Source organism: Microplitis mediator, chromosome 7 (assembly GCF_029852145.1).
Source record: "Microplitis mediator isolate UGA2020A chromosome 7, iyMicMedi2.1, whole genome shotgun sequence".
NCBI classification, from domain to species: domain Eukaryota; kingdom Metazoa; phylum Arthropoda; class Insecta; order Hymenoptera; family Braconidae; genus Microplitis; species Microplitis mediator.
In genome coordinates, this window is record NC_079975.1 from 25,200,771 (window position 1) to 25,214,732 (window position 13,962).

A 13,962-nucleotide genomic window follows, 5' to 3' on the forward strand; every position below is an offset into this window, starting at 1 on the left:
ATGACAATCTGGAGTATTTGTTTTGATTGCCCACAACCGTAATTCGTTTATTGTGTCGATTTTTTTAACTTCATCCATTTTTTAAAATATATTACCGATTATTTTTATTTTGAAAGACACAATTTTTATTTTTTGTTAATTATTTGTATTGTTTCTTGATGTTTACTAAATATTATTCAACTTACAGGTTAAAGTGAAAAAATAAACATACACATACACTAGTATAAGTAGAACATCAGTGTGACCAATGTTTACGATTCAGTTATAGGTGGCGCAACTTCCAGTTTTTACCTAGTTTCACTAGCCAGTTACTGGATAAGATTGCTGGCCAGTTACTAGATATGAACGCTAGCCAGATACTAGACTTAATCGAGTAAAAAATTGAACATTTCTACTAGGGTAGTCGAGAAGTTGACTTCCTGCGCGAAAAATAGTTACAGGTCTCCTAAAAATATGATTGATGGCTAAAACGATCCGGAATGACGTCTAAAAAAAGCCGTTTTTCGGATTTTTTTTTTGGAAAAATAAAATTACAATTGTTATGAACAAAAAACAGTTAAAAAAATTATCCGTCCAGCTTTTTGGCAAAATCTCGAAAAGTATAGGTGATAGCTCAAATATTAAAAAAGTTTCTGAAAGAGCTTTTGCGCGGCAGTTTCGGCATGCCCGCGCCGTCACTCTAGTGAGCGTCGTTTTTGAATAATTTTTTTATGCAATTAAATATTAATTAAAAAATTTGAAAATATTCTGGTGTCATCTAGACACTTCATAGAATATGATTCCGCGATAATAAAAGTTGTATCACCATTTTTCAAAAAGTTATTCGATTGTTAATTAACAATTTTTTTACGGGTATGTGTTGTCATAAAAGGCGGTATAAAAATTTAAATAATTAATCTATAAATTTTTTGTTTTTTGGAGCCTTTTTTATAAACATGCTCAACAAGATGATAGTATGAAAGTTTATACAATATTTTTATTTCATTAATTATTAATTTTTGAACTACCAAAAAAATTAAAAATTAAAATAATGTATGTTAAATAATTTTTTTTTTAATTTTAAGCTATTACTGATTTCATATTCTTGTTAGGCATAATATGATTACTTTTATAATTTTTTCTTGCCATTTATTTATAAATTTTTTATGAACAAATGGATTAATTAAATATTTTTGAAAAATTTTTTTTCACCATATTGTTAGCGTAAGGAAATAATGATTTTAAAAAAAAATTTCTTAAAAACAATATCTTAATGTTTAAAATCGTTTTTTTCATATTTTGATCATTTAAATAAATCATTAAGGAATCGTTTTCTTTTGAATTATAATTTGCATTTCTAAATATAATGGCAAAAAAAAAAAAATTTTTTTGTCAACGATTTATTCATTTGTTTGTTTAACAGTTTGATATAAACATGTTATTTTGTATTTTAATTTTTTTCTAGAACATAAAAAAATTACAAAAACAGCAACCTGCAACAATATGGCAAATAAAAATTCTTCCAATTTTTTAAAAAATATCTGGGTTTTGTAGTACGACAAAGTCCAAGCACTGACACAATTTGTCAACAAACAAATTACTGTAACTTTGCAACTATTGCAGATACAGTTTTCGACCTTCGAGTCATTTTTATTCAGTATGAGTTGAGCTTTCTAGTCCAGTCGATGAGGACGAAAAAACGGTGTAAGATCAAAAAATCCGCTTTTATCAACCGATTTTAAAAAAGTTTTTTTCTTAAAATGCTAGAAAAAATTTAAAACAAAAAGTTGATTTAAATTCGATGTGTGCAAATTTTTGTTTTATAAAAAAATTAGATGTAAAATTGAATATCTCAGAAACTATTGAGAAGTTATCGAGACAAATTAGTATCATTATGTTTGGGATTTAATAACGAACAAAATAAATTCTGACCGAAGTCTCTACGACGAATAGTTGCTGAGATAAAAATTATTGAAGCGCGAAAAACGAAAAAGCGCGTCATTTTGTCCGCGCGCGTATAAACAAAAGGCTGTAACTCGGTCGCATATCAATATTTTTACAAATTTTGTTTTTATTCTTTTGGTAAATCGTATATCAACCATAAAAAAAATTGGTAACGTCAAAAAAAATTTTTTCGAATTTAAAATTTAAAAAAAGTAAAAATCACATTTTGTTAGTTAAAAAATAGAAAAAATAATAAATAAATAAAATGACCTAATGGATAATTTTGTTTGAACAATTACCTAAACAATTACGGGTAATGACAGTTAAAAAAAATTTTTTTTTTATGAGAAAATGCGTTCTAAAAATTATTGAAATTTATCAACAATTAAAAAAAAAAAAATATTTTTTTTCGATACAACATAAATTAATCTCGCGAAATTCTGAATCGAATGGTATAAACTAAATTTGGTCGATTTTAAAAAATTTTTCCTTTATAATTTTCAGTATGAGGCCAAAATCTCTATGTGATTTTTTATAATATACAATATAATATATCATATATTGTTTTGTTGCAAACATATATGATATTATATATTTTAACCATATATTGTTTTTTCATACGGGTAGGGGTGTGCGAATATTGCACGAATCGAATCGAATATTTGAATAGTTCGATTCGATTCGCTATCGAATAATTCGTTAATTTGAATATTCGCACACCTCTAATTTAAATCAATAATTACTATTAGTATGACTATTATTATAATTTTGAACAAATGGTTATTAGGAATGAGTTAGGATTAAAGTTAATAATTTGGAATCTATAAAAAGTAAAATGGCTTGCAGTAAAAAATGAAATTACTTGACAAAAATTCATTTATATTTTTTATATAATTTTTGTTTTTCAGTATACAGACATAGTGATTACAACCTTAAATAAAATATTATAATTATTGCTTACAATTATCCCCCAAAATAAAATACTTAATTTTCAGTATAAAAACTTAACTTATTTGCACAAAGTAATTTAAAAAAAAAAATTATAGCATTAAAAATATCTTAATTAATCGAAGTTCTTACAATCTCAGAAATAATAGTATTTGGTGTCTTCTTAACTAAAACTATAAGTTTCCACGAATAAGAATTAATAAATATAAATAGTAAAATAAGTAATTTAAAAGAGTATAAAATTCTACACTGTAAAAAATCACCGGGGTAAGTCCAAGCGGTGTAGGTGTTAAAATTGGCGGGGTTAAATTTCAACACCGAAAGCGGAGTGAAAATAACGCCGCCACCGATGTAAATATTCTGTACCGGTGTTAAAAAAAATTCTCCGGTGTTAAAAAAAACACCGCTGCCGGTGTAAATGTTCTAGGCCAGTGTTAAAATATTTTACTTTGTAAATATTTTTACTTACTCGATCACTATACTATTAAGTAAATGATATTTTTTATTAATTTTGATAAAGAACTGACATTTGTTCGTGTTTTATAATCTTTAAAGTTAATACTCAAAGCGGGCGCAGTTTACCCTGTTTTTACGCCGGTTACCCCGCTTTTACACCAATTTTACTCCGCTTTTACACCGGTTACCCCGATTTAACACCGGTATTTTTAACACCGGTGAATTACTCCTTCTACACCGGTGTAATTTTATTTGAACACCGGGCGGAGTTAAAATGAGTCCATTTTTAACACCGCTCTTTTTACAGTGTATATACTAAATTATCAATAGTATTCATATAATATTATTAGCAATTCAATTGAATTCCATATTTTACATCTTCACTATTTATTTAATCATAATTTTATCTACTGACTTTTATTCTAATTACCCATGAATTAAATACTTGATCATTATTTACACACTCCCTTCTTAATGACTTAACATTACACAAAAATATCGGCCTTACTTAATAATGACATCTATTAAATCCCATTGTTTACTGAAGTTGATAGAGATTATGGGTAGTGCTTGAATAATTGAAACTATTGATATTGTTGTTTAACTCATTCGATGGTGTAATTCCTGGGACAGAGCTCAAGGTTTGCACTGGATCAGGAATTACTCGGTATGTATAACAGTTACTGTTATTAGCCGGATAGCCAGTGACAGTAGTGTGTTCTTTATAGTTATAATCGATGTAGTCAACAGGGTTTCCATAATAACCGGTATAGTTATTATTATTATTATTATAGAACCCATTGACGGGTGAATAATAATTATTAATGTTGTTATTATACACTTGGGCGTCAGAAGATTCAGTATAAATGGTAGCATTTTGCATACTTCCGCTGTATGTCGGTTGGTAGTTGGTACCATTCGTCCAGTAGTTACCGTCGTTTTTAAAACCCATATCTTGAATCGGTGGCGAATGATGGTAATGTATAGTTGAACCTAATCCAAGTGGGTTCATTCGCCTACGATTAACTTCAGCGGCAAGTAACTGATTGTATCCATTCTTCGGAGGATTTAAATTTTTCTTCTCGATTTTATCGACTTTACTTTCGGTGGTCTTTTTCAGCTTCATTCTACGATTCTGAAACCATACTTTGACCTGTAAAATAATTATAAATTTAATAATTTTAGAAAATAGGATTAATGAATATTTTTATTACTATCGATGGTCACTATTTTATTACTAATTACAAATAACCGAAATTATATTTTGCATTTGGCTTAAAAAAACAAATTTACTTGTCTTTGTTTTTCTCCAGCTCCAGCCAAAATTTAATTTTTTTTCAAAAAAATTTTCCAAAATTTATTTCGAACGTTTGTTTATAAATTTCGTGGTTTAAATTCAAACTACACGGAAAAGAGAGCAGTGGAAAAATTACAGTTCTTAGTGCGCAAACCGGGCCTTCGAGTACTATAGTTTACAATTTAATAATTGAGATTACCCCTTGTAATAAAGTAATTAAAATTATGAATACCAAATTTTATAGTTTCTAATGTATCTTTAGTTGAACGAAACTTGAAAAAGTCTATATACTTATGTAATATTATATATTAACATCTAGATACAAGTATATAAGAGTTTTGGCCGTACACAATATTGAATAGTTTGATATAATTATATATAACTATGTAGTTTTATACATTACACTCATAAAGTAAAATTATGCTCGTAAATAAAATATTGCCAGAAAAATTTTAATGCACAATAATTCAAAATTTTAATAAAAACGTCTTATTATATGAAACTGAAATAATTGCTACATCAAAAATAATGTAAATTTTAGAGATCCAAAGTAGCGAGACTTTGCTAATGTTTGAAACTGTAATAAATCATGGGTATATATTTAATATTTTCATTTTCATTTTTTTCGTGTGATTATTGGAATTTTAACGAAATTAATGCATCCCCATTAAAAACCAATTTTTTTTTTTTTTTTTTTTTTTTTATGGCGAATTAGAACGTTGGGTTAAAATAACAGAAATTTAATTTTAAAATGATACAAGAAAAAAAAAATTTTCTACCATATCTTACAGATATGTTACTAATAAGTAATAAAAAAAATTCAAATTTTCTCACCTGTCTTTCGGTGAGTTTCAATTTAGACGCAGTCTGAATTCTAGTTGTACGGCATAAGTAATTGTTTGTACAGAAAATTTTTTCAAGCTCATTGAGCTGCTCCGTAGTAAATGCAGTTCGTGCTTGTCTTTGTTGGTTCTTGTCTGTAAAATAAGAAAAAAAATAACTATTAGATTGTTATATCACATGTTAATGAGTAATATCTACGCAGGTAATTTTATAATTACCGTGTGTAAAAAAAAAAAAAATGATCGTAAAAATATGTTCTTACATACTACTGATATTTGTTCAATAAAATATTATGCAATTAGCATTTAAACTATAGTTAATTAATTTTAAAACTATAGCCCGCCGCAATAATCGCTACTGCATGATTACTTGATACAAGTAAACGTGTAAAGACATTAAATCAGATTTTCAAAAATTTCAAAAAAGAAAAAAAATTCAATTTAGACAATTTTCAGAAATTCAATAAACGAATGTAAAAAAAAATCAAAAAAATAATTTAAATTTATAATCAGAGTCTTGACCAATGAATTAATAGTTAATAATAAATACTAAAGATCTTATCTCCTGAATGAATGAATGAATTACCATACACATGAAGCTTAAATAATTATTAAAGAGTAATACGTAATAATTATTCAAAATAATAAAATCTTACTTTTTGTACTAGTTCGCTCTGCTTTTTGTAAAGGTGATTCATTTTCAAGACACCGATCTTGTTGTTGCTGAAGTTCTTCATTTGGTAATTTGTTAATGTCTTCGTTGATGAATGGCTCTGTTAATTGTTGATGCTGAAATGATTGTTGATTTAAAAACTCGGAATTTGAATTGGCTGCTTCCGAAGTATTGTTCGTATTAACAGCATCAGTAAGAGGTGAATTAACAGCATCGGAAAGAGGTGAATGATTACGACTTGATTGGTGGTTGTAAGTCCACTCCTCTGACAGGCTCGTTCTCATGCTTTCAGGTGAAGACGGATACGGTGGCAACTCTAAAGATGCGAGAAACTCCTTGCACTTTTCGGTTGAATCATCGTAAGACATTTTTAATTTATTTCGTTAATATAATTATTTTGATTTAACAAAAACCGAAAAATTATTTTCAAATTCGTTCACTGAGAGAAAAACGTGGATATTTTCAAGTAAAATTTCTTAATTGAACTATTAGTTTACTTAAATAGTGAAAATAATAAATATTATAGTTTGATGAAGTGAACTTGTTCGAGCTTTTACTATTATAAGTCAAGTGAATATGTTTACTTGAATTTAATTTTCTATTACACTCAGTGTTCGAATGAAGTAAGACACGACACTAACTCTACAACGGTATTGTAAGAACTGAGGTCTCTTTGGTCAAAGGCTACCTGATTCGTACAAAGGTAGGGGGCACACCTGATACAACTACTGGAGAAGGATTTTGGTTTGGAACCCCCTCCATGATTCCACTATAGTTTGTATGTCTAATTGTCAGATTTTCGCACTTATTACCCAGACTGGCGCCGCCAACGTCTAGACACGTCTAGACAGTTTATCAGATAAAGGTTTTAAATATTTATTGCGATTTACTTGAAATTATTTAAAAAAAATTACTCTCCTACTGTACTTGAAACAATAAATAACAAAAATTCATGAATGTTACTCCAACTATCAATAATATACAAATTAATGAAGATTTGAGAATTCAACAATTTTTGATATCCCCACTTAAATAAACGATGCCGTCCTTTTTCAAAACTCTCACAGGTGCAGTTTGATCTGTTTGAATGGGAACAAACCGTTCATAGGTCTTGCTTAAATTTTTTTATAAACTGAAATTTATGATAGATAAATGTATGCATATTGGGGTGTTTTATATTTAGGCGATATTTTTTTTCTGTCTTACTCAAAACTAATAATTTATAGAAAAAAAAAATTCCGGTATTAATGTTAATTTATTTAATGAAATTTAAATGTTTATACAATTTTTAAAATTTTATCCAACCCAAATTTTGAAAAGTAGATCAAACTCATAACTCGTATAAAAAAACCATATACTGTCGATAATATATAAAAAAAAATATGGTAAATAACTGAACATATATGGCGGCAAAATTATTAATATTGATTAATATATGATTGATAACATATAATAATTTATACGTTTAATATTATAATAATCCATATTATTTATAATATATGTGATGATATACATGTAATATTGTATCAAAAATTATATATCTGCTTTATATATTAATTTATAACGTAAAATATATATTTCATCTTATAAATTAATTTATAATTTCAATATTATCATAATCCATATAATTTATAATATATGTAATTGTATACATATGATATTACATCTCAAATTGTATTCTCGTTTTATATATAAACTTATAATTTCAAAATTATAATAATTTCGGTATTATTATTCATAAACAATTTAAAAAATACACTCATACCAAAAATTAAAGGAAAAAAAAAATTTTAGAAATTTTTTAGTGATTTTTGCAAGACCGTAACTTCATGAAAAATAATCGTATCGAGATTTAAAAAAAAAGCATTTTATACCCGTAGGAAAAAGCAATAAATGAGCTTCAGTATAATTAAAAATATATGATAAATTATATGGAATTATAAGAAGTCATATATGGAGCCATATACTAAATTTTGCCGAAATAATATATGATTTTATAATTTGCAACATACATATCGATCATATATTTTTTTTATATGCTAACTTATAAATATTGCTTATAATATTTTATACTATATTTTAAGTTATATGATAAGATATATGATTTATTTATATGACTGAAGTATAATATTTTTTTTTTTTTTTTTATAATTGTTCCAGTGTAAAGCCGCATGTGCGACCTTTTACACTTTTTGCCTTTACATCGCAACTGCTTCCCTTCTTTATCTGCTTTTCATTGTGCGGCTGTGGCCCGACTTGTGCTTATACTGTACTACTTAACTTCGGTGATCGCCCGAGCTACGCGTGTGCCGAACGGCTGCCTCAGCCGCTTTTGACTGAAGTATAATATTTATACATGTAAATATATAATTATATAAATATATGATGACATATATTTGTATAAATGTATGTTAATATATATTTATATAGATATATGTTTATAGATATTTTTACAAATATAAAACTAAAGATTTCATGCTATAAAATGCTTTTTTTTTAAATCTCGATACGATTATTTTTCATGAAGTTACGGTCTTGCAAAAATCACTAAAAAATTTCTAAAATTTTTTTTTTTCTTTAATTTTTGGTATGAGTGTATTTTTTAAATTATTTATGAATAATAATATCGATATTATTATAATTTTGAAATTATAAGTTTATATATAAAACGAAAATACAATTTGAGATGTAATATCATATGTATACAATTACATATATTATAAATTATATGGATTATAATAATATTGAAATTATAAATTAATTTATAAGATGAAATATATATTTTACGTTATAAATTAATATATAAAGTAGATATATAATTTTTGATACAATATCACATGTATATCATCACATATATTATAAATAATATGGATTATTATAATATTAAACGTATAAATTATTATATGTGATCAATCATATATTAATCAATATTAATAATTTTGCCGCCATATATGTTCAGTTATTTACCATATTTTTGTGTATATATTATCGACAGTATATGGTTTTTTCATACGGGTTATGAGTTTGATCTACTTTTCAAAATTTGGATTGGATAAAATTTTAAAAATTGTATAAACATTTAAATTTCATCAAATAAATTTACATTAATACCGGAATTTTTTTTTTCTATAAATTATTAGTTTTGAGTAAGACAGAAAAAAAAATATCGCCTAAATATGAAACACCCCAATATGCATACATTTATCTATTATAAATTTCAGTTTATAAAAAAATTTAAGCGAGACCTAGAAACGATTTGTTCCCATTCAAACAGATCAAACTGCACCTGTGAGAGTTCTGAAAAAGGACGGCATCGTTTATTTAAGTGGGGATATCAAAAATTGTTGAATTCTCAAATCTTCATTAATTTGTATATTATTGATAGTTGGAGTAACATTCATGAATTTTTGTTATTTATTGTTTCAAGTACAGTAGGAGAGTAATTTTTTTTAAATAATTTCAAGTAAATCGCAATAAATATTTAAAACCTTTATCTGATACACTGTCTAGACGTTGGCGGCGCCAGTCTTTGTTATGAATGTAAAAATCTGACAATTAGACATAGAAACTATAGTGGAATCATGGAGGGGGTTCCAAACCAAAATCCTTCTCCAGTAGTTGTATCAGGTAGCCTTTGACCAAAGAGACCTCAGTTCTTACAATACCGTTGTAGAGTTAGTGTCGTGTCTTACTTCATTCGAAAACTGAGTGTAATAGAAAATTAAATTCAAGTAAACATATTCACTTGACTTATAATAGTAAAAGCTCGAACAAGTTCACTTCATCAAACTATAATATTTCTTATTTTCACTATTTAAGTAAACTAATAGTTCAATTAAGAAATTTTACTTGAAAATATCCACGTTTTTCTCTCAGTGAACGAATTTGAAAATAATTTTTCGGTTTTTGTTAAGTCAAAATAATTATATTAACGAAATAAATTCAAAATGTCTCTTCCTGATTTAAACGAAACGTGCATGAAGTTTTTCGCATCTTTAGAGTTGCTGTCGTATCCGTCTTCACCTGAAAGCATGAGAACGAGCCTGTCAGAGGAGTTGAATTACAACCTCCAATCAAGTCGTAATCATTCACCTCTTTCCGATGCTGTTAATTCACCTCTTACTGATGCTGTTAATACGAACAATACTTCGGAAGCAGCCAATTCAAATTCCGAGTTTTTGAATCAACAATCATTTCAGCATCAACAATTAACAGAGCCATTTATCAACGAAGACATTAACAAATTACCAAATGAAGAACTTCAGCAACAACAAGATCGGTGTCTTGAAAATGAATCACCTTTACAAAAAGCAGAGCGAACTAGTACAAAAAGTAAGATTTTATTATTTTGAATAATTATTACGTATTACTCTTTAATAATTATTTAAGCTTCATGCGTATGGTAATTCATTCATTCATTCAGGAGATAAGAGCTTTAGTATTTATTATTAACTATTAATTAATTGGTCAAGACTCTGATTATAAATTTAAATTATTTTTTTGATTTTTTTTTTACATTCGTTTATTGAATTTCTGAAAATTGTCTTCATTGAATTTTTTTTTCTTTTTTGAAATTTTTGAAAATCTCATTTAATGTCTTTACACGTTTACTTGTATCAAGTAATCATGCAGTAGCGATTATTGCGGCGGGCTACAGTTTTGAAATTAATTAACTATAGTTTAAATGCTAATTGCATAATATTTTATTAAAAAGTATCAGTAGTATGTAAGAACATATTTTTACGATCATTTTTTTTCTTATACCGTAACTATAAAATTACCTGCGTAGATATTACTCATTAACATGTGATATAACAATCTAATAGTTATTTTTTTTCTTATTTTACAGACAAGAACCAACAAAGACAAGCACGAACTGCATTTACTACGGAGCAGCTCAATGAGCTTGAAAAAATTTTCTGTACAAACAATTACTTATGCTGTACAACTAGAATTCAGACTGCGTCTAAATTGAATTTGACCGAAAGACAGGTGAGAAAATTTGATATTTTTTTATTACTTATTAGTGACATATCTGTAAGATATAGTAGAAAGTTTTTTTTTAATGAGATCATGAGATCATTTCTTAAATAGTAAGAAATATTTGTTAAATACAAAAGAATGATGTTTAAGAAATGATTTCTTAAATACTAAAAAATCTTTTTTAAATGCTAAGAAATCCTCATATCAGTGTAACTTTAATTACTTTATTGCAAGGAATAGTCTCAATTATAAAATTGCAAACTATAATACTTGAAAGCCCGGTTTGCGCACTAAAAACTGTAATTTTTCCACTGCTCTCTTTTTCGTGTAGTTTGAATTTAAGCCGAGAAATTTATAAACAAACGTTCGAAGTAAATTTTGGAAAATTTTTTCGAAAAAAATTAAATTTTGGCTGGAGCTGGAAAAAAACAAAGACAAGTAAAGTTGTTTTTTTAAGCCAAATGCAAAATATAATTTCGGTTATTTGTAATTAGTAATAAAATAGTGACCATCGATAGTAATAAAAATATTCATTAATCTTATTTTCTAAAATTATTAAATTTATAATTATTTTACAGGTCAAAGTATGGTTTCAGAATCGTAGAATGAAGCTGAAAAAAACCACCGAAAGTAAAGTCGATAAAATCGAGAAGAAAAATTTAAATCCTCCGAAGAATGGAAACAATCAGTTACTTGCCGCTGAAGTTAATCGTAGGCGAATGAACCCACTTGGATTAGGTTCAACTATACATTACCATCATTCGCCACCGATTCAAGATATGGGTTTTAAAAACGACGGTAACTACTGGACGAATGGTACCAACTACCAACCGGCATACAGCGGAAGTATGCAAAATGCTACCATTTATACTGAATCTTCTGACGCCCAAGTGTATAATAACAACATTAATAATTATTATTCACCCGTCAGTGGGTCCTATAATAATAATAATAATAACTATACCGGTTATTATGTAAACCCTGTTGACTACATAGATTATAACTATAAAGAACACACTACTGTCACTGGCTATCCGGCTAATAACAGTAACTGTTATACATATACCGAGTAATTCCTGATTCAGAGCAAACCTTTCACTCTGTCCCAGGAATTACACCATCGAATGAGTTAAACAACAATATCAATAGTTTTAATTATTCAAGCACTACCCATAATCTCTATCAACTTCAGTAAACAATGGGATTTAATAAATGTCATTAATAAGTAAGGCCGATATTTTTGTGTAATGTTAAGTCATTAAGAAGGGAGTGTGTAAATAATGATCAAGTATTTAATTCATGGGTAATTAGAATAAAAGTCAGTAGATAAAATTATGATTAAATAAATAGTGAAGATGTAAAATATGGAATTCAATTGAATTGCTAATAATATTATAAGAATACTATTGATAATTTAGTATATACACTGTAAAAAGAGCGGTGTTAAAAATGGACTCATTTCAACTCCTTCCGGTGTTAAAATAAAATTACACTGGTGTAAAAGGAGTAATTCACCGGTGTTAAAAATACCGGTGTTAAATCGGGGTAACCGGTGTAAAAGCAGAGTAAAATCGGTGTAAAAGCGGTAACCGGCGTAAAAACAGGGTAAACTGCGCCCGCTTTGAGTATTAACTTTAATGATTATAAAACACAAAAAATGTCAGTTCTTTATGAAAATTAATAAAAAATATCATTTACTTAATAGTATAGTGATCGAGTAAGTAAAAATATTTACAAAGTAAAATCTTTTAACACTGGCCTAGAACATTTACACCGGCAGCGGTGTTTTTTTTAACACCGGAGAATTTTTTTTAACACCGGTACAGAATATTTACATCGGTGGCGGCGTTATTTTCACTCCGCTTTCGGTGTTGAAATTTAACACCGCCAATTTTAACACCTACACCGCTTGGACTTACCCTGGTGATTTTTTACAGTATAGAATATTATACTCTTTTAAATTACTTCTTTTATTATCTATATTTATTAATTCTTATTTGTGGAAACTTATAGTTTTAGTTAAGAAGACACCAAATACTGTTATTACTGAGATTGTAAGAACTTCGATTAATTAAGATATTTTTAATGCTATTACTTTTTTTTTTAAATTACTTTGTGCAAATAAGTTAAGCTTTTATACTGAAAATTAAGTATTTTATTTTGGAGGATAATTGTAAGCAATAATTATAATATTTTATTAAAGGTTGTAATCACTATGTCTGTATACTGAAAAACGAAAATTATATAAAAAATATAAATGAATTTTTGTCAAGTAATTTCATTTTTTACTGCAAGCCATTTTACTTTTTATAGATTCCAAATTATTAACTATAATCCTAACTCATTCCTAATAACCATTTGTTCAAAATTATAATAATAGTCATACTAATAGTAATTATTGATTTAAATTAGAGGTGTGCGAATATTCAAATTAACGAATTATTCGATAGCGAATCGAATCGAACTATTCAAATATTCGATTCGATTCGTGCAATATTCGCACACCCCTACCCGTTTGAAAAAACAATATATGGTTAAAATATATAATATCATATATGTTTGCAACAAAACATCATATGATATATTATATTGTATATTATAAAAAATCATATAGATATTTTGGCCGATTTAATATATAATTATATACAGTAGTAAATATATGTATTCCATATATGTAACTTATATGTTTTTTATATTAAGCTATATATACATTTAGATTTATCTTATAATATATTGTATTGATACATTTCCTTTTATATTTAAAAAATATATAATTTTTATATGAAAAGAAATATATGGTAGCATATAATGTGTATTATATATGGCACCAGATATTTTCT

At 26.9% G+C, this 13,962-nt stretch overlaps 2 protein-coding genes across 2 annotated transcripts; one reads left to right on the forward strand and one right to left on the reverse strand.

Moving 5' to 3' along the window:
* Window positions 1–3,138: 3,138 nt before the first annotated feature.
* LOC130671984 (homeobox protein Hox-B3-like) lies at window positions 3,139–6,507 on the reverse strand. Its single transcript, XM_057476164.1, has 3 exons — window positions 6,123–6,507; window positions 5,459–5,601; window positions 3,139–4,480 (listed from the first exon to the last, which is right to left on the reverse strand). Exons 1-3 carry the CDS (start codon window positions 6,505–6,507, stop codon window positions 3,866–3,868), a joined length of 1,143 nt encoding a protein of 380 aa, XP_057332147.1. The 3' UTR covers window positions 3,139–3,865.
* A 3,579-nt stretch (window positions 6,508–10,086) lies between these two features.
* LOC130671985 (homeobox protein Hox-B3-like) lies at window positions 10,087–12,766 on the forward strand. Its single transcript, XM_057476165.1, has 3 exons — window positions 10,087–10,471; window positions 10,989–11,131; window positions 11,701–12,766. Exons 1-3 carry the CDS (start codon window positions 10,087–10,089, stop codon window positions 12,193–12,195), a joined length of 1,023 nt encoding a protein of 340 aa, XP_057332148.1. The 3' UTR covers window positions 12,196–12,766.
* The last annotated feature ends 1,196 nt before the right edge of the window (window positions 12,767–13,962 follow it).